This window comes from Arachis ipaensis, chromosome B6 (genome assembly GCF_059453495.1).
Source record: "Arachis ipaensis isolate K30076 ecotype BB chromosome B6, ASM5945349v1, whole genome shotgun sequence".
In the NCBI taxonomy this organism is placed as follows: domain Eukaryota; kingdom Viridiplantae; phylum Streptophyta; class Magnoliopsida; order Fabales; family Fabaceae; genus Arachis; species Arachis ipaensis.
In genome coordinates, this window is record NC_142441.1 from 3,055,784 (window position 1) to 3,077,264 (window position 21,481).

At 35.1% G+C, this 21,481-nt stretch overlaps 3 protein-coding genes across 4 annotated transcripts; 1 reads left to right on the top strand and 2 right to left on the bottom strand.

The window, feature by feature from the left end:
* The first annotated feature begins 900 nt into the window (after positions 1 to 900).
* Positions 901 to 4,108, top strand: DBE1 (debranching enzyme 1). Its single transcript, XM_016349368.3, has 2 exons — positions 901 to 1,081; positions 1,205 to 4,108. Exon 2 carries the CDS (start codon positions 1,222 to 1,224, stop codon positions 3,841 to 3,843), a length of 2,622 nt encoding a protein of 873 aa, XP_016204854.1. The 5' UTR covers positions 901 to 1,081; positions 1,205 to 1,221; the 3' UTR covers positions 3,844 to 4,108.
* Positions 4,109 to 4,963: 855 nt separating this feature from the next.
* LOC107646243 (mediator of RNA polymerase II transcription subunit 33A-like) lies at positions 4,964 to 15,237 on the bottom strand. 2 transcript variants are annotated; one of them, XM_016350442.3, is made up of 12 exons: positions 14,813 to 15,237; positions 13,952 to 14,062; positions 13,348 to 13,695; positions 12,925 to 13,238; positions 12,421 to 12,512; positions 11,757 to 12,117; positions 9,959 to 10,169; positions 8,513 to 8,627; positions 8,224 to 8,373; positions 7,364 to 8,030; positions 6,874 to 7,080; positions 4,964 to 6,322 (listed from the first exon to the last, which is right to left on the bottom strand). In XM_016350442.3, exons 1-12 carry the CDS (start codon positions 15,103 to 15,105, stop codon positions 5,187 to 5,189), a joined length of 4,005 nt encoding a protein of 1,334 aa, XP_016205928.1. In that variant the 5' UTR covers positions 15,106 to 15,237; the 3' UTR covers positions 4,964 to 5,186. The 2 variants fall into 2 exon arrangements, with proteins under 2 accessions (XP_016205928.1, XP_020959381.1); XM_021103722.2 differs by lacking the exon at positions 14,813 to 15,237 and having other exon boundaries at positions 13,348 to 13,706.
* A 1,563-nt stretch (positions 15,238 to 16,800) lies between these two features.
* On the bottom strand, positions 16,801 to 19,904 carry LSM2 (Small nuclear ribonucleoprotein family protein). The gene is made up of 3 exons (XM_016349369.3): positions 19,767 to 19,904; positions 19,463 to 19,621; positions 16,801 to 17,206 (listed from the first exon to the last, which is right to left on the bottom strand). The coding sequence occupies exons 1-3, from the start codon at positions 19,902 to 19,904 to the stop codon at positions 17,087 to 17,089; spliced, it is 417 nt and encodes a 138-aa protein (XP_016204855.2). The 3' UTR covers positions 16,801 to 17,086.
* Positions 19,905 to 21,481: the final 1,577 nt, after the last annotated feature.

The window sequence follows — 21,481 nt, forward strand, 5'->3', positions numbered from 1 at the left end:
ATTTATTTAAAATGTTATAGATAATACATAAAAATATTAACTTTTTTATTTAGGTATGTATTTAAAATTGTATTATTTTTTTTAAATTAATGAAATAAAAAATTAATATTTTTATGTATTATATATAATATTTTAAGTAAATTATATTTTTAAAATATTTTTATAAAAAATTATATTATATAATAATGTCTTTGATAAAAATAGTTAGTTAATAAATTTTGAATATAATAATCGAATTATTTATCAAATAATATAAAATAAAATTTTAATAATTTTATATTTTTATGTTACAGTTTAAAATATTATTTTAATATAATTTTTTAATATTATAAAAAAATTTTGTATAATAATTAATTTTAATAAATAAAAAATATTCATATATTTTATATTTATATATTTTATATTTAATTATTTAAGAATAAAAAATTTTGTTACCGTTTAAAGTATTGTGTATTAAAGTAATGTCATTTAAAGTATTTATTTATGTACTAGCATATTCTATATTTATTAGAGTCCATCAATACTCTTTTTTTATATTAACTTTTAATTTTCATCTAATAAAATCTAATCGTCTATACAAGTGTGGCTCATTCATATAATTATTGACCTTGATTTAGACATACCCCTAATTATTTGCTTGTATATGCTAACTTTTTATATAGTAACCAAAAAAACAAAAAAACAAAGAAAATTTTGTCTGTCTAACAAATTTAATCTCTCACCGAAGACTATGATCTACTTCACCGAAGACTATGATCTACTAATATTGATTGCACCTACCAAACCACTTTAACTTGTCTGACAAGAATGTCTGAATCAATAAAATTATTCTCCACCGTTAGTTTTCGACAAAATTCCTGTACATTTATTTAAGAAAAAAAGCTTTACAAAAAATCAAATAAAATAAAAAAAAATCTTGATCCGATTGTAGCCAAAGGCGACGGTAATGAGCACCGCAGAGTGGAGAAGACAATGAAAGCATTGTGTTAACACAACCACACACATACCATCCCTTTCTCATCTTCTCCATTATTTATTCTTTGCTCTCTCTTCAGTCATTTCAATCATTATCTCATAAAATGTAAGTTTCAATCTCTTACTCTAATCTCTTACTCAATCATTTTATATAGTTATTATATTCGCTCGCTCGCTCACTCACTCACTCACTCACTGTACACTGTTAACTGCAACTGCAAACACATAGCACCAGGAACCGCTTCTATGGCGAATCTGGTGCATTCATTCACACTGATTCCTTGCAACCCATATAAATACCGAACCAAAGTTTCATGCTTTCACAAATCCTTTAACCAGACAAAGGACCAATTCGTTATTCGAGGGTTGCAAAACCCCATTCAACCCTTTTCGCGTAATTTCACCTCAAAATTGGGTGCCACGTCAAGGTTATCCGTTGAGCATAAACTGAATGCCGTAGCTTCCGAATCTGAGGATCTGAAGAGGACGTTGAGCTATTTGTTCAGGACAGAGATTGGTGGCGGTTTGGTTAGAGTTTATGTCACAAAGAGTAATAACCACCTTAGGTATTCTGTTTTGATTGAGGTTTCTTCGTTGGATTTAAGGGTTAGTGGCCAAGGTGAAAAGAGGCTTGTGTTGTGTTGGGGTGTGTATAGAGACGATTCGTCGTGTTTTGTGGAGTTGGATTCGAAGAATTCGGGTGGGGATGCTGGGGCGGGGATGAATCTAAGCCAGTTTAAGCAGAATTCTGCTGAGAAGTTTGTGGTTGAGTTGGATTTTGATGCTAAGCAAGTTCCATTGTACTTATCATTTTATTTTAAGTCTCTGTTAGGTGATGATGAGACTAGTGGATTGGAGATCAGAAGCCATAGGAGAACAAATTTTTGTGTTCCTGTCGGTTCTCTTCCAGGATACCCAGCTCCTCTAGGTCTGTCTTTTAGTCCTGATGGTTCTATGAACTTTGCCCTTTTCTCAAGGCATGCAGAGGGTGTTGTTTTGTGTTTGTATGATGACACTGGTGTGGAGAAACCTGCCTTGGAGCTTGATCTGGATCCTTATGTCAATCGATCAGGTGATGTTTGGCATGTCGCATTTGAGAGTGCCTGGACTTTTGTGAGCTATGGTTATCGCTGCAGGGGGGATCTTGTGGGGAGAGACAAGGATGATGATGATGCCATGCGTGTTCTTTTGGACCCTTATGCTAAGATCATTGGGAATTTTTTTCCTGATGGTCATGGATTAGTGAGGAATCTTGGACAGTTGGGGAAGGAGCCTGCTTTCGACTGGGGTGATGATTACCGTCCGAATTTGTCCATGGAAAAGCTAGTGGTCTATAGGTTGAATGTCAAGTGCTTTACGCAGGATATGTCCAGTCAACTTCCTAGTAATTTAGCCGGGACCTTTTCTGGTTTGGCTAACAAGGTGAAGTATCTCAAAGATCTGGGTGTGAATGCCATTTTGCTGGAGCCAGTTCTCACATTTGATGAGAATAAAGGACCATATTTTCCTTGTCACTTTTTCTCTTTAATGCACATATATGGGCCATCTGGTGATCCTGTGTCCACTATCAATTCTATGAAGGAGATGGTTAAAACTATGCATGCCAATGGTATAGAAGTTCTTATGGAAGTTGTGTTTGCCCATACTGCTGAGGCTGGTGCTCTGCAAGGAATCGATGACTTATCGTACTATTTTCTAAATGGAGTCGATGATCCGGATACACAGGGTGCTTTGAAATGTAACTATCCTGTAGTGCAAAGTTTGATTCTGGATAGCCTTCGTCATTGGGTGACTGAGTTTCACATTGATGGCTTCTCTTTCATAAATGCTTCTAATCTGTTGAGGGGTTCTCATGGGGAATACTTGTCTCGACCTCCATTGGTTGAAGCAATCGCTTTTGATCCAGTACTCTGGAAGACTAAAATCATTGCAGATTCCTGGGATCCCCATGGTATGGTAGCAAAGGGAACCCACTTTCCCCATTGGATGAGATGGGCTGAAATAAATACAAAATTTTGTCATGATGTGAGAAACTTCTTGAGGGGTGAAAGTCTTATCAGTAACCTCGCAACAAGACTTTGTGGGAGTGGAGACATGTTTTCTAATGGACGAGGCCCGGCATTTGCTTTCAATTATGTTGCCAGGAATTTTGGACTTTCTCTTTTGGACTTGGTCAGCTTTAGTAGTGGTGAACTAGGTGCAGAGTTGAGTTGGAATTGTGGAGAAGAAGGACCTACTAACAACGTCGTTGTGCTTGAAAGACGACTCAAACAAATCCGTAATTTCCTCTTCATCTTGTTTGTGTCCTTAGGAGTACCTGTTCTGAACATGGGAGATGAGTGTGGTCAGTCTTTTGATGGTTCTCCTGCATACAGTGTCTTTAAACCTTTCAATTGGAGTGCCTTGCAAACAGGTTTTAGCAAACAAACAACACAATTTGTTTCCTTTTTAAGTTCACTCAGAAAGAGGCGGAGTGATCTTCTTCAAAGTAGCAGCTTTTTAAAGGAAGAAAACATAGAGTGGTACGGAAGCAACCGGGATCCACCACAATGGGAAGACCCAACCTGCAAGTTCCTTGCAATGCTTCTGAAGGCAGAAAAACCAGAGCTCCCAGAAAACCCTTTACCTACTGACATATCAGGGGACTTATTTCTTGCTTTCAATGCAGCTGATAATTCAGAAACCTTAGTTCTACCTGTGCCCCCGGAAGGGATGTCGTGGTACCGTTTAGTCGATACGTCTCTTCCGTTTCCTGGTTTTTTCTTAACCGATGGTGAACTTGTCCCTGAGCAGACAGCAGGATTGTTTACTTACCTAATGAGGTCTCACAGCTGCACTTTATTTGAGACAAGCAATAAGAGAAGCTAAAGTGCATTCATCAGCCCAATACATCTCTTAATCCTTTCCATTATTTATTACATGAAAAATGGGGTTTCAATTATTGATTTATAAAATAATGATTTGAGATATATATGTTATGATGTTTGGTGAGGAATATGTAATAGGCTATGCTTGCTGGAAACCCGTGTAAAATAGTGAATGCTTTCAGAAAAATGTCCCCTGAAAACTATAATTATCTTATGGCGGTGGTGGTATTGTTTTCAAATGTGTAAAATATGAAGAATTTACCAAATTACATTTTGTTAAGTATCTCTTCATTGAGTGACAACAATATATAGATAATTTAGGACCATCGTTAAGAGATATACTGTGTATCATTGATGGCCAAGCACGAGAAAATTTTATAAATTGGTGACTTGAATCACTCTTTCATTCAAGTTCAAAAGAAAAAAAAAGGAAAAAAAATCCATTCATCCATTCTCGTTCAAATTTCATAAACTCATACTCCACTATTCTTCTCTTGCAAATGGCCGCTGAATTTGTTTGTGTCTACCTAAATGCAAACATTCGACGTGATTATGATAGAGTCTCTTTTGAATGTAATTTCGTTCACCGATGAAATTTCATCGAGTTGAAATTTTGACCGAGATAAAGAATATTGTATTGATGAATACCAGAGTACTCGGATCAAGAAGATAGAAAACATGGGGTACAACCATGTACGTTTCTAATAGCAGCAGATGACTGAAAAATTAGTTTAACCGTCGTATAAAATATATGGCCTAAGTCAAGAGCAAAAACGCTATGCATCTTAGAATAGAAAAATTACCATATTCGAAGGAATGTGAATTCTGAAATACCATTTTGCATGCAAACAGGTTGGGGGCTTCATCTAACATTCTACAACATATGAGATATTGATATGAATTTGATTTTATTTGAATTTTTATTTTGATTTATTACTTTTTTTTTTAGATTTAGTCTTTCTTATGTTGATTATTTTTTAAAAAGTACTTTTTCCATTATATAATTATAATTTATAAAGCTATTTGGTTACAATTTCTTTAAAAAATAAGATATTTTTATTAAGAAATGCAAACATGTTCCTTTTATTTTAAACAAGCATTTTTTTTTTTTCAAATAACAATTTTAAAAAATTAAAAATAGTACTTTTTATATTTTCTATTCGAGAGGATCTAATGATCTACCCACCTGGTTCATCTTTTTTACTTAATACCTACAAGAAGACAAGTCTCAAATTCTACTGACTAAAAGCATGCAAGGACAGTAACCTAAGTAACACTAACATCCAAATTTGTTAACAAATCAATGAATATCTATGCCACAGTACAACACAGCTCTGGAGAGATTTAAAATCTATGTTGAAATGCAACAATCATTTCAGCTGCTGCACCCATGGCGCCAATCCCTCCTTTCTCCAAAAGCCTAAGAGCCAACTCATGCTCATTCATCTGTATTAATCCCTTGCTTAGTCTCTTCAATATATCAACATCGATTTCGCTGACCCACAATGGAGTGCAACTCACAATCAGGCTCAGAAATCCTGACACATAGGCTCGCCAAGTAGCATCCTGACAACGCAGTGGTATATTCTTCTGAAGGACACTTGCAATGAATTCAAAATGCAGCCCCATAACCTTTCCTCTTTGTCTTGATAGAAGTGAATGGTCAATGCCCCAGGCAAATGCCCCGCTGAGCATGACAAAAAATGCTAATGCATAACCTCTAAGCATAGCAACCAAGGCACTGGATTCTTCACCATCCAGCTCCAACATACTAGAAGAAAAGAACCATTTAGGAATAGTCTCTTTTATGAAATATTGAACCAACTTTATTCCACCCGATATCCAAACCAATGAAGCTGCCAGTAGAGCAGCATGCTTGACCCGTGCCTTGGATCTAGCAAGAGAAACATGTCCATGTGTCGTTCCATACTTGATTTTCTTTTGCTTCTTACCATCCCCCTTGAGTAATTGATTACTTACTATACCTCTCACTGTTTGCATTAGAATAGAGACAATTTCTTCAGACAAGTACCTGGTATCTCCAATATACTGGTACACTTTCAAGCAAATAGTTCCTGGAGCAATCGGAGAGACCCCGTCAGATGTTTTGGAATTGACACCAACGCCATAACCATGACCAAGGAGAGCACCAACACCACCATTATTATGTAAACAGGCAGAGCCAAGCCCAAGTGTGGATTTGAAGCAACTTCTTAGTAGTTGAACTACAGCATCCTTGTTGCAGTGGAAGACTGTTCTGGAAGCAGAGAGCACAAGGTGATCACTCCAACGCTTCACTTTCTGGACCCACAAAGAAGCTACAATGGGCATGCACGGCCAGGGGCAACTAGAAGCAAGAGCAATCATAACTGGGCCAATCAGGCTAAGGAACCGCCCAGTGTCTTTGTCAAGTTTATATGTTAATGTGAGGCTTACAAAAGCTGCCAAAGGCAAAGGCAACGTAGCTTGAAAGTCCCCATCTGCTTGCAAGGAATCGAAAATAAACAACATAATGACTAAATGAAACTTTGATCTCCACATTTAATAAGATTAAGAAACAAACAAGTCCACCACAAAAATAAATACTGGGATGACAAAAACATATATGGTTCACACAGCAACCTCTTTTGTATGTTCATAATAGCTGCTTGATTTTAAGTCATTCACGAATAATGTCAAAGACAAACTCTTCTAAAGGCTACTGTCTACTGATTTTTACAACAACAGTGTCAATTACAAACTCTCCTACAAATAACTTAAGCTGTTAAGGTTATAAATGGGTTTTGGACTCATGAAAGAAACTTTGGACTTCAAGTATATAGGTGTATGAGTATTACAAAGGAATTTAATCCATTAAATTTTAACTCTTAGTTTTACCCCATACTAATCTTAACTAATAATGACTAATGTTAAGGCCAACCCTATCGTATCCTAAAATATCAACATTGTATGTAAAGAAAGTGTCAAGGATAATGTCAAAAATAAAAATTTTGCTGTGGGCGTGAATTGAGTAAACAATAAGATGAATTACCTACAGCAAGGCTTGGAACATCAACACCTGTGGTGGCTAAAATTTTCTTTATCTGCTGCTCAACAAGGGATAAATTTGCAGCAGGGCTAGGCCAATCAGTTCCATTCATAAAACCTGGCTTCCATATTCCGCGTCTAACTTCAGCTGATAAATAGCTTGCAATTGTAACCAAAGATGCTGGCAGAAAATCAGCCAGATCTTTGAGGCCTGGGATAAGAGGCACATTGAAATAAATTACACAGTAAACAACATAAGAAGAAAATTCTAATACTCAGGATTACCAATGCAGCATTAAGTTCAAAACACAGGAATTCATTATCAAGATATAGGTAATTGAAAAATTATTCTAGGGCACCTTTTAGATGCAACATGTACTGGTTCCTAAAGCAGCATGAGGTGTTCTAGGAACAACTTTTGACTATTTGAATTCTACTCAGTATTTACCTAATAAATGTTAAAGCTACTAAGGTATATAAAAGACTAGGCAAACCTGTAGCTAGTTGACGTGTAGAAAGTCTTCCATGAGCACAAGCCGTCAAAGCAGCATCCAGCACAAACGGAATGGCCTCAAGTATATCCCACGCAGGTACCTTTAGTTTCATGATAGCTTCATTCAGTGCAGACCCAGGTGAACCGCTGCTTCCTGAATTGCTACATGCCAAAGGTTCATCACAACTATTTATCTTCCTAAATAACGTGCATAGTAGAACATCAACAATCTGATGCACAGGCCCTCCAGGGACAAGACCAGACGGGATTGAAACAATGCATTCCTGATGTTGCTGATACCAGAAGTTGAATTTTGGAAAGGAATCCAAAAATACTGGTTCAGTAGGAAAGGTTATATATTTTGAAAATCTTTTGCGCGTTATTTGATCCTTTGCTGATCTTCCAAAAGATGCCAATAGAAAGTTTCGAACCAATAAAAGGGAATCAGGACAAAATAGTGACCCAAGTGGTGGAGTAGCAGAATCCCTCCGCACATGTTCAATAGATGGAACATCAAACCGCCAGAACCTCAGCAAAAGAGTGAATGCATTTGAGAACACCTCATGAAAAGAGAGTTCTTCTCCAGTTGAAAGAGTCTGTGAGACATCGGGAACACATGATCCAAAAACCTCACATATTCGCATTAACCCTGCTGCAAGTAATGGAACCTGAATAAATAGAAATATCAGCAAGCATCAGCAAGCACAGTATATATCAGCATCTGCTTGTATATATAACTGATTTGATGATTGAAACTTCTCAGATAGGAAAAACAAATGCCATATATATACTTGTACTATAAAAAAGAGTAGTTATAATTACATGTCTAAGCCAGAATACAATTGTTAGAAATTAACATACCAAACCATGAAGAGAGAAAATATGAACACAATCTAGTGATGAAATTCCAATAAGAAGGACATTGAGAAATTGAGCTTGGCTGATCAAATGGCTTTCAGTTGGAGGAACCAGAGGTGAGAGCAAACTTGTCATAAAAAGAATGGTGTGCTCCTGCAATAAAGATAATCATAGTAAAAAACTAAAATAAAAAGAAGGATCAACAGACACAACAAACTAAACAACTAGGAAAGAGAAAACTACTAATTTCTATGGTAGAATCAAAGAACTAACTGGAATAATTTAGCTCTACCTGTACATTCCATCCTCGTACTAAAGATGCCCCACAGAGGATAGTGGCAGCAGATATCTTCTCTTCGTCTGAACCATTGGTTGCAATTTCATATATTTTCTCAATCTCTGCTAAGCTTCCATCAAATCCATGAGCTTAAAAATTCAGTTGTGTTACCTCTGGTAAATTTACAAAAGAAGCATCTAATATTCTTGGCTTAAAAAAAAGATAGGTGTGTTTGTAGTATTGATACTAGGCAACACAATTGTTACTCCTTAGAGAGAGAGAGAGATTCATTAAAATAATAGATATTTCCATTGATGTAAATGACAAACAACCAATTTTCAATGCTTTCTATGCCCTGTTTAGAATATATAAACCATTCTAGATAATTTCTTGTGTCAGTAGTCAATACATGCTATTTCTAAGTTCTTTTCTAGAAGTATCAGCTGAGAATGAGATTTTATGAAAATTTTAACTCTATCTAAAATTCTGAATACTACTCTTGTTTGAATTTTGTATTTATCTAAAAAATTGAAGTCTAGGTGAACACGAAAGCCACATGTGTCGGACAGGACAAGTGTTTTGTCTAATATGCAAACACAACAACTCAACAAAGTATCCATATCTGTAACGATCGTTCCATATTACTAGAATACATTCTTCTCCCCATATTAGTTGTATACCATGTGTGGAAAAAAGTGCAATGCCATGTGGTTCTGGCTCACACAAGATGTTCCAAAAACTCATCACAGTAAAGAGGGGTGGGGATATTTTGTCTGGACAATATCTAGAGATAAAAAGGGACGTTCGACAAGGAATTAAAAATGTTCAGAGCTCAGACAAAAATAAATAATGAAATGCAAAAGGGGTAGCTTCAGAGAAGATATTCTTTCAAGAAAACAACATTTAATTTTACAATAACAACCTTTTAGAAATCCTTGCATATTAGGATTATAAGAAAGTCAGTCAGTTCTTGCATCCTAACCCATTAAAGTGAATTAGAGAATAAAGTTACAAATAGAAATACTGAAACTATCATAATACTAAACTACTAAAGTGTGAACAAGGTCTAGGTCAGTAGCATGAATGGAAGAAAACAAGGAAAAAGAAAGATACTATGAAATGTATAAAGGAGTATCCAAAAGTTCCTGACAAACAATTTAAGGTGGGACAGACAACTTGGATCAGGAAGTGCAGTCAGATATTAGACCACAAAAAAAAAAATGAATGGCAAGAAAATTAAAGGCAATAAGTAACCATTAGTTTACTACAAGGATACACCACTGCTGCTTTGTCATGGTGGAAAGAGGAAAAAAGGAGGGGGGGGGGGGGGGGGAGACTATCTGAACAAGAACAATAATCTAAACTTTTAACAATATTCCCCTAAATATTTCCCTTGTAACAGAACTTTTAAGATGGGAGCAGGGGCACAAAACCCAGGAATGATATGATTCACTAGCATACCTGGAAGCTGGAGTTACAACTAGTACATCAACCAATTCAGGAGTTAGCTGTGATCCCTTCATTAATGAAGACCACCCAGCCACCTGGCTAGAAGTGCTACAAGGAATTTGATTGCTGCATGCATTGACATAGCCAGGCCAAGAATAAGCTGATGTATCAAGTAGGTTTCTTGCAATGCAAGCCTCAACGATTAGATGCCATAAGTTGCCAGCTGTGAGGAAACATAAAATAAAATAAAATAAAATTATGAAATCATGTCGCTACAGACAGAGAGAGAGAGAGAGAGAGAGAGAGAGAGAGAGAGAGAGAGAGAGAGAGATTTGGAAATATGCATACATTGACTTTGAATGGAAGGTGACACGGAGGGGGAAATCCTAAAAATAAGATCGCATCCTTAGCTCTTGATAGATCCCATCTTTTAGAGAAGCTAAATAAATTGAGAGAAAAAAGGGGGGGGGGTGAGGAAGAGCGGGATCATTTTTTAGAGAACCTAATGTTTGAATCGTTGATTTTAAAAAATGAGTGGGATAGGCTCTACATAAGGATTAAAAATAGTAGATTTGTCTAGTTCGCATGGAAAGCAGGTGGAGAGGAAGAAAGAGAAGATTAAAAAGGCAGAGCTCTGAGGATTTTGTGACGATGGCTGACTGAAAGGAGGGAGGGGATGATGACAAGGGAATAGTCCAGAATAGGCATCGGATTAGCATAAGTTATGACATAGAAAGAAGAGAGAGGCGAAGGAAAAGAGGATGAAGTGGTTGTGTGTCATGCAACTTGGACTAGGCCGCCACAAAGGGACCCAGCATTGATTTAAAACTACATTGATAGATAGCCATTCTGAGCTAGATACTCAAGGCCCTTGTGCTTTCTTTAGAGTGTTTACCTCATAAATTTGCAGTCAAATGACCTAAATTTGAGTTTACGGGTGTCAATTAAACTAAGGAAAGGAAAACAAAAACAATAAAAAACTTTAAAGCTTATACTATTCACCAGTCAAGTTACTTGTGAAATAGTTATTCATACGGTGATATGATGGGTGTGAGAGCGAGGTTCAAGAAGCGAGATGATGCAAAGGAGGGAAGGCTACTAATTAATTAATGGACAGTTAAATAAAGTATCATCTCAGAACTTTTAAGGGGCTTAAGCTTGTAGAATAAGATCTGCAGCGTTCATGTCAGTGCTTTCTCTCCATGGTTCTATTCTAGTGATGTGTACGAGAACATGGGTCTATGGAATATGCCATTGCCTCTTAATGGAATAACCAAATTCACCAAACCAATCTGATTGAAGTCATCATGAGAAGAAGTTGGTCTTTCTTCGCTAACACTATGGTAGAGTTATTGCTATGCAAAAGCAAATTTAGGTGGAGTAATGATTGTTTGATCTATGAAATGATGGATATTGTGATCTAAATGGTTGCTGTAATCAGCTGTAGCCAAAACTGGATTTTAGCTCTAGAGTTATGGATACCATGTTAATATTCTGTGAGTTGTAAGAAAGTGCAGAAAACTAGAAGAAAATGAGAGGGAATATAAGAACCATGTTTGGAAGAAATCCAATAATAATCATTAGAGAATAACTATGATAAAATTATATACAAGAATTTCTATTAATAACTCTTAGTTATAATTTAATAGAGATCAATATGCTCATATTTTTCTTTCCCTTCTTTTCCATATATTCTTTGAACTATTTTATCGAGTCCTGTCTCGTAGCTTAATGCTAGGTGGCTGTGATGAAGTTTCCAATAAAAAAGAAAGGTATAAGTTTTGTAACCAACATAGAGAGAAATACTTACAGCATTTTGTCGGTAAGTCATTCACGCTTATACTCTCTAAGACCTCACTGCCAACGGAGTTTCCAGCTAAGAACATAATAGCCTTGGCAGCAGCTTTATTGGCTTCCGAAAAAAAAGATTGAGGTGGAGTCAGTAAGAACTCATAATCACCCAATAGCTGTAAGCTGGCAATCAATTCTCCACGACACTTCCCCAAAGTTGGTTTATCTTTTCTTTGATTGGCAGGGCTACATTCAGCTTCCTCAATCAATTCACTTTCCTCTTCATCAATAATATGAGCGACCACAAGGGTTATAATGCTCAATAACATACACATGCAAGTATGAAGGCGAGGTACAGGACCTTCAGTTGAATCCCTCTCCTAAAATAACAGGTGAAAAATATAAGTAGCATTATTTGAAAAGGGTGTAGATTCCAATTGCAAAAACTTTCCAGAGCCATTTTTTTCCTTTGTAAATAAAAAACACTTGATCAATTAAATGTAGAACTGCAGCTGCCAACACATACAAAGCAAATGTAAATGACATGCCAGCATAACCTTCCCTTATAATAAAAAAGATGATTATATCACCAGCTCATACACATGAATAAATTCATGAAGCCATTTCACAATAAAAAAAATAATCAGTTTCCCATCACTTCTGTTGTATCAACCCATACATACCCTTTGAACCAACCGCAATGCTGCAATCCATAAACCTAAAAATGCACTGTGCCAAGTACTTCCATTTACAGCATGTAAAACCTTCACCAAACCTGCAATAAAAACTTAAAATAAATTTCTAGTAAAAAAGGCTTGAAGTAAATAAAACTGCCAAGTACTTCCATTCAAAATAAGTGTTCAGTATTAAATATTATATAACAATGAGATTGAGCATTTGTATGGGGGTTCAAACCCTTGACCGCCAAAGAATTGAGAGGTTTTCTTTTCATGTTAAAGTGGGCAAGCAAAAAATGGTCAATTTGTGCTACAAATTGTGTTATGCGAGGTTTTGAAATAAAGCTTTGAGCTAGCGTGAGATTATTTAGAGGTTGATTGATACTATTTGTACATTTTAATACTGGTGCTTTTGTTGATATTCAAATGTAGGCAACTAACAGAATCATGGCTTCACATGTATCGATTTGAGTTGTTTCACCACTATGATAAAAATAATACGGATCATACCAGTAACAATTTTAATAGCACTAAGTGCTGAGACATTAGCTCCACCCAAAGCATCTTCAAGGATAAGATCAATAGGAAGCCATTGCAAAGAACAACTATCACCAAAAGATTGACCAGCAAAAAAGATCTGAGAACCAGCAACCATGAACGCATTAGCCTTAGATGTTGTTTTGCTTTGATGAGATATGCCTTTATAGATATTTTCCATTAAAAGCAAAAGGGCCTCCGGAGTAATATGTTTTGAGCTCCTCAAAACTGAAGAGTTTGATACAAGCAGATGCATTTGGCGAATGAAAAATCCCCAATGAGATGGCCTACAAAATATAATTTTTCTTCAGCGAGTGTTCCAGCACTTAATTGAGATTCACCCAATGGGCATTGTTCACCTCATAAATGCAAAGTACACCATAATTAAGTTCTTACATGTTTTGATGAACTAAGGAAAGGATCCTTGAAGTAATTTTGTTTTGCAAAAATTCTGCAACGATCTCAATAGCCATTGCTGTATTTTCTCTCTGCAATTCCCCCTTTTGCTCAGTTTTTTTTCCAGTGAAGCAATCAGGACTTCCAATATTCATATCATCTGACCTCCTTAGCCATCTAGGATTATCCTCCGATGCATGATCCAGTAATCCTTCATCATCTAGTACTGCTTCAAGTAACTGCCAAACAATTGAGAAGACAAACTCAACTAGAACAACTCCAGGCTCACAATCCTTTCGGTTATATACTTGGGAGAGAAGAAGAACTTCATCAATTGATGTCATAATCCTGCACAATCACTATGGAACATTACTATTAGCATTCAATGCAATATATCATCCAAGAAAATATTATCCCTATTCATGAGGTAGAAGGTTTGAAGGCACACTATGTTAAAGAAACATTAAAACCCACATAACCAGGCTTCTAAAAGCAAGGCGTAGAAGCAAGGCCTTGTGGGCCCTAATGTTCAACTTTTAACATATTATAAAAGACAACCCAACAACATTAATTCACAGAAAACTCCTTTGGAATTGAACCTCACTTTTCATAGTTTGGGGAATTGATATGAGAGGCGAGCATAAAAACATTTCGCTTTAGGAGTTCCATATAAAGTCTGTAAGCTACTGGATGGAGTTGCCTGCTTGGAACAACCCTGCAGTCAGGGGAAAAAGAAGTTGTAATTTAACAAGGAAGAAAAATAAGAAACTCCGAGAGATAACATGATGTTAGGCAAAGCTTTCCCTTAAAGATGCAGATATAATACAGAAGACAGCTGATTAGCTATCTATGTCACTGAAAAGCTACTTCAATCGCCAGCAAGGTCATAACTCCAAAAGGACACAAAAATACATACATGAGAAAGTTCAGAAGACCACCCCCAAACCTTCTACTGCTTCAAATGGTTTCATTCAATAATTATGAAGTGCAACCAATTTGATTCCAAGCAACTTTTTCGTGCGAAGCAGAGCAACAAACAAACTTGCATTCACGAAATACAGTTACACAGATACATACACATATAACTATACAATCATACGCGCTGTTGATATACTAAGCATTTCATAAGGTATACACATAACAGTAACAAATAATAATAATAATAATAATAATAATAAAATACATGCTAAAATATAAAATATATATTGAAAATAAATTAAACCATACATGTATTTATATAAAAATATATTGGTGACTAATTTTAGTGTCAGATTTTGGTGTACAAATAGTATTTCTCTAATAATAATAATGATAATAACAATAAACGAAATGGCAAAAAAAAAAAACCAATCAGAAATGCACACATATAAAAACCATAATGAACAAGACTACAACAAGAAAATAATTTCTTACAAAAAAAAAAGAAAGAAGAAGAATCGCAGTAAAAGGAGGAATGAGGAGTTACGTGGCGGAGAGAAGAGCGAGGAGGAGCAAGGGAGGGACGATGTTGAGAGAGATGGCTCTTTCTAGAAACTTCCACGCGGCGGGGCAGTGATTCTTCCAGAAGAAATGAGACACGAGGTGGTGGGCGAGCTCCACGGAAGGAAGGATCACGGTGGAGGATCGGAGCATGGCGGCGAGCTCCGAGGCCCACAGGTTAGGGTCGGAGTTCCGTTGCTGAGCCAGCTCAGTGTGCCGAAGCACCGCGTCCCAGAGGCTCGGTTGATCAGTAGCGCTGGTTTGCGCGGGAACCGCCATACGAGAAAAATGAAAAGAGACCACGAGAAATTGAAATACAGAGAGAAGAGAAGAGAAGAAGAAGAAAAAAAAAACTAAAATGCGGAACGCGCAAAGCGCAATGGAGAGAGAGAGCGAGTGAGATTGTGAGAAGAGCGTTTAGTTTATGAGTGTGTGTGTTTTTGTTGTGCATGGGAACGAGAATGAATTATGTTAGGGTCGGTTGCGTGAGAGATTTCTCTTCTTCAAACCTTTCCCTCTTTTATTCAGCCAAATGGCTTTCTTCCTGCATTTAATTATGAACGACTATTATACCTGGACGTCAAAATTATTCTTTAATTCATTCACCAATATAAAATATATATTAAAAATAAATTAAATTACATATTTATTTTATATATAAATATATTAATAATTAATTTTAATATATAAATAATATTTTTAAATTATAAAATATAAATTTTTAGTATAAAAAATTTAGAACAATTTTTTTTAGAAGTATTGGAAATTAACAAAAGACATTTAAATTCTTAAAATTAAGAAAATTCGAAATTTACTTAAAAAAAATCTAAATTTAAATTTAATAAAAACATTTTAAATAGATTGTATATTAGACTTGTTAAGCAATTTATTATAATATTAATTGAAATTCACTGTTATAATGTTCATTTTTTAACACTGTTCTAAAACTATTTGATTCATTAATGTACTATTTAGAATTTAAGATGACTGTTTACAAAATTATGTAAAGATAATAAATAAAAATTATTCAATGACTTATCTGACATATTTCTTTCAGTTTTTAAAACATGTCTATTTATAATATTCAACTAACATTTTTTCTATTATGTTTTTAAGGAGATTTCTAAATCATCTATAAAATATTGTGTGTTTATTGGTACTCTGAGGATGGTTATAATTAATTCTATGGGAGAACAATCAATTTATATAACTTTCTCTCTCCAAGTTTACCCTGAAAAAGTTCTTAATATGTGTGTTATTATTTGATTTCAAAGAAATAAAAGAATATAACTTTAATGCAATGACAAGTTTTATATAGCCATTTAATTAAATTTATACGCTTGAATAATTTTTGAAGTAATAAATAAAAAAAATTTATTATTTTTATAGTTAATGTGACAATACACACTTAATCGTGTGTGTAAAATTTTTTTCCACCAAAGATCTATAAAATTCAATAAAAGATGTTTATATAGCTTATGAAAATTCATTATTTCTGCACATGTTAATTTATTTGTCGAATATAGAAAATAGAATGTAATTGAGTAAGAATATCAAGTTTTTCTTCAGAAAATAATTTTTCTCCGATGGATATATTCTAGAGATTAGAGGCTAATCTTATTTAATCATACGCTTATACGACACGTAAAGTAATAAATCTTCCCCTTTCTGCTATGTGCTATCTCATACAATATTTGTCTCCCGTTCTGACATAATGTCAATGCAATTATGACAGTGAATTCATGCATGGTTATCACTTAGGTCCAACTTTTAAGTTCTTTTAAGTAGATGATTTATAAAACAACGTGAACATTTGACGAGTTTGCAAAGTCTTAGACTTGGGCACAAATATTTCTTCGAATCTAAGTTCAATACATTCCATTAAGAAAAGGGGTTGACAAAGCATAATAAAATAATAATACAAAAATCATAATTTTGCAATTTCATGGTGATACTCACATCATAACATTTACACAAGATAATCCCTTAACAACCTGTCTACAGTAACTATCACTGAAGTTCAGTCACCATCCATCATACTTTGAAACAAGGAAACAAGGGCAAGGAAAAGAGAAACTCAGTTATCACTTTGTCATAGTAAAAATTGGACAATGCTTTCAAGAGAATAGACGGATAAAGGAATGCAGATAAAAAGTCTCAACATCTGTTAAATGTTTCTTTCTTTATCCGAAACCAAAATATCCATGACATTTCGATCCAAACAGACTACAACAGAAAGATATACTATAAGAATAACCGATTAACCACCCCGAGCTTCTCTCCTAGTGGCATCGTGCAATAGTTCAACGTCCACGCCTTCTGGAGGTAATTGCACGTATCTGACCACTGAACCTCTGATGAAGCAGTTCCTCACAGAAAGCTGAGATCAAAGAGTAACATACATTATATATAAACTCATCATATTCATAGTTATGTAATTGCTAGAATGGATACATGAAAGCATGGATGATTATAACATGAAGAATCAACACTGAAGCTAGTTACAGTATACATGCCAAATTGAGACAATAAAATATAACATAATTAACAAGAGGAGAACATAGCTTCAGATTGCAGAATGAAACACGTGATAATCAGAGAAACCTGTACGAACTCCAGAGACTATATCCTACTACCAAGTTCCTTTATACACATTACACAAAGCCATGTCCTATAATCCTTTCACAAAGTAATTTTAAAGCGAGTATCTCTCACTCATATATTCTATTACAGAAGCGTGCTTTATTATTTATCTTGTCTTCTCCCTCACCATCTAACCTCATAACAACACATCAACTCATTATTATATCCCTTCTCTCTTTTTTTTTTTTTTCATGGCATACATCAATAGCCAAAATTTCAGGCCATTCGAGTACAAAAATTGGGGGCAAAACCTTCAAATGCAAATTCATAAACTCCCAAATCTTTCCAAATTCCAATAATCTACAAGACATTACCATTTCAATTATTAACATAACGGAAATAAGGAAGACAAGCATTGACAGCCTGCAAAATCCCCGAGTTCTCATTCCACCCTAGTACAACTCCTATAGGCCTAAGGCTAACAATAGGAGAACAAAAATGGAGTGGCTTAGAATGGGAAAGAGACTTTGATAAAATTGTATGTTCAGAAGTTTCTCCAAAAGCGAGTGAAATTGCCATCAAAGAAAACCGAGATGGCGAGACCACCCCTCAGCAATTCAAAACAATGAATTTTATGATTCCCACAGTGTATTCAAGCTTCTCTCCCTTCTCTTCTCCTACCAAACAATAAAGTGCCCTATGATCGTTAACTCCAATCCTCATCTTTCTTTTCTACTCCATTAATGACCATTGTCTTCCATCATCTGCAAACTCCCAAACATACTCTAAACATATAAACAAAATCAAAACATACTAACACACTCATATGAAACACATTAAAATGTAGAAGGGAATCGATGAAATAACAGACAACCCTGAAACTTGACGTGGCTCTCAAAATAATCAACAAAGTAGACCATATACAATCTCATATTAAAGTTCCAATTGGAACCCAATAGGGTGTCTCAGTGCATGAGGCTAGTACCAGGTGTAGTCTAAAAAGGGCAGATGGACACAGCCTTACCTCTTGAAACCTAAAGCTTGTTTCCAGATCTGAACCAATAACCTCTTATTACAAGACAACAACCTTATTGTGTATCAACTGTCAAGGCTCACCCTCTATTAGAACTGAAGGGATCCTAAAATTCCACCCGATGTGCCCTTGAAAGAGTATACACAGTCCTACCAGAGCACACAAAGGAACTATTTGCAGGATTTTAACCCACGACCTCTAACCCATAACTCATGCAGCAACAATTGTACTTTTTGTACCATGGCTAAACCTCAATAAAACAAATAGAAATTTCACACAAATATAAAGAACAAATAGAAGGATTCGAACCATAATACTACAACATGAACAGTTGAAAGGAGAAACTTACATCCCTCCCTGTCTAAATCACATAAGAAAGAAAATTAAAGACCATGATCCTTATAATCATTAGTTTGTTAAGGTAAGTGTTAGGCTTAGCAGTTGAAGAAACATAATAACTTACTATGAGTTATGGTCACATTAAGGCAAGTAAGCAACAATCCCACAAAAACAGTAAGTTACAATCAGTACAATACCATGACCATAGTTCTACTTATTCTTCACTTCTGTGATCTGTCTATTTAAATAAGAAAACCCCCTTCATACAAGGTTTTGCAATTCACTTTCACCTACAGCCAAATCCATATCTAAAATTAACCAACCTCTGGCACACATACAGATTCGATTGAAGAATAATCTTATTCACATACACAAGAAGCACCTAATTGCTTTAATACTTCATCAAGCAATAGTCAGCAATTCATCAAGAAATGGTCAGCATTAAGCAATCCGGTTGGCAGAACATTAAAGTACACAAATTTGACAGAATACTCAATATGGTTTGCCAAAAATCAAATAAATGTTAAAAAAATTCCAATCATTAACAGGAATTATCAACAATATCAGTGACTATAATACCGAGAAGTCCATTGATCATGAATTCAAAGTTTTTGCAATGCAAAACCCCATAAGCCCTAAAATTGAGGACAGAAAAAGAATAAACCCTAGAAAGAAGCATACCATATGGGGGTACTTGTCTTGGTCAACGACGCGAGTGTTCTCGAGCTTGATGTTGAGGTACTGGTCAACGGAGTGAAGAGTGCCCCTTATGGCCAAATCGTTCTTGAGCTCCACCGTTACTTCTCTTCCCACCAAATCCTTGAAGTACGAGAAGAACAACTACACCCGCCCAAAAACCGGGGGGGAAAAAAGGAAAAAAGGAACATACTTTAGGACCCGTCGTGACAAAAAAACGAATCACAGAGATGAGAAAATCGGAAGTAGAGAGAAGAAGAAGAGGAAGAAAGAACGAAAGGGACATTACCATTTTGAGAACAAAGGAAGAGAGTGCAGTAGAAAATGGGAACCAAGCACTCAAGTTGATGTAAACGTATACGTATATATGAAGATTTTCTGTTATTCCATAATTGCCCCCCGAGGCCCCGCCCAAGCCCGAATGCATTGTTTTATTGAATAGAGCAAAATTAATTTATTACGAAAATAACTAAACATAATTTATTTAAGATAATAATTTTTAACTTATATGGTCACTTAATTGAAATTAAAGAAACGAAAAATGTTTAGAATAATTTAATATATAAGCTTCATGAGACATGCCAGTTTTTAGACCGGTAAAAACTCAGGTAAAGCCGACTTCACATGAAGTTAATATTTGAAAAGTGTTTGATAAAAATTTAGTCAGTTAAATCATTTAACCGGTTTCAAGTATCAACTTTACGTGAAGTCGACTGCACCTGAGTTTCCACCTTTTAGACTAGATCTAATTTCATAACTCGAGCATGTCGGCCCACAAAAGACGTGCGTTTGGAAACTCCAAAAGCTACTTTTTTTTTTTTTTTAGCTTTTGACTTATAAAAATTTATATTAATAGTGTTTAGACTTTAGTACAATTTTTTAGATAAACTTTTAACTTTTTCAAAAATTATTTAAGAGCCTTTGAAGAAGTTAAAAAATGTGACTTCTATTTTCAAAAGCTATTTTATCATTCCTATTAAATGCACAACTTTAAAACAAGAACTTCTATAATAACTTTTCAAATACAAAATAACTTATTTAAAAGTTGTTATTAATAAAAATTCTTATATTTTAAACTCTTTTTTTAAAAGAACTTATTTAAGAAGTTTAGCCAAACTGACCCGATTATATGATCGTATCCACACAAGATTCCGCATATATTTTGCACAAATTTTTTCGAATCTTTACAGATCTTCTCTTCAAACTCTATAAATATATACAAGCCCAAAATATCACGTCTAATCTTAATTCTAATCCTAATATCTCTTAGACTATATTAATTCTATTATCAGGAGTCTTTTGCAGGTACACTTCCACCCATGTGGAGATGCCGACCCAAAACAAGAAGATTTGCTGCAGCTTTGTATTTTGATCTATAAATTCATGTTCGACCACTATGAGAGGTAATCCTAATCTCGCGTCCGGAACACTTACATTTTTATTATTTAACTACCAAGTATAATTACGTCACATAGTCATAGTATAGAAATTAAATTCTATATTATTTAAAATATTTTAACCCTTTCATTCTTTTGTAATGTTTTAAATTGGTTCAAGTGTTTTACAAACATGAAAATATAACGTAAGGGGGAAAAAACATACAAAATAACATGAGCCATGACCCATGAGTGAAAACGCAATTGTATTGATGTTTATTTGCACTTGAGACCTTCAAGATCGTTTACAAATAGAGTAAAACAAATAAGGGATTTATTGTTTTAAATACTGTGTGTTGCGTAAAAGTTTTGTTTATATCCCATTAATCATTAGTTGAGAAACATAGCAATCATGATAACGGACAAACACAAAAGGTATTGCTATAAAGATGCTTGGCACGCGTTGATACGGTGGCTTTCAATAAAGAACGCATAAAAAAGAGGTATTGGCAACATCATCGCCATAGCTAAATGGAAAGATAGGGAGAATTTCGTCAGAGGATACCTTTCTAACGTCTCTAAGAATGCATGAACTCTGAACAGACGCTGACTGATCAGTGATCACTAC

Bases quoted from the DNA above. Each gene is read 5' to 3' on its own strand.
- DBE1 (XM_016349368.3), top strand. From the start codon at position 1,222: ATGGCGAATCTGGTGCATTCATTCACACTGATTCCTTGCAACCCATAT.
- LOC107646243 (XM_016350442.3), bottom strand. From the start codon at position 15,105: ATGGCGGTTCCCGCGCAAACCAGCGCTACTGATCAACCGAGCCTCTGG. The intron at 14,063-14,812 runs GTAACTCCTCAT...CCCTGACTGCAG, and splicing joins CTCGCTCTTCTCTCCGCCAC to GGTTGTTCCAAGCAGGCAAC. The intron at 7,081-7,363 runs GTTTGCCTAGTC...CTCTTATCCCAG, and splicing joins TACACGTCAACTAGCTACAG to GCCTCAAAGATCTGGCTGAT.
- LSM2 (XM_016349369.3), bottom strand. From the start codon at position 19,904: ATGCATTCGGGCTTGGGCGGGGCCTCGGGGGGCAATTATGGAATAACA. The intron at 19,622-19,766 runs GTAATGTCCCTT...GGGCGGGTGTAG, and splicing joins CTTCCTTTGTTCTCAAAATG to TTGTTCTTCTCGTACTTCAA. The intron at 17,207-19,462 runs GTATGCTTCTTT...CTTTGATCTCAG, and splicing joins AAGACAAGTACCCCCATATG to CTTTCTGTGAGGAACTGCTT.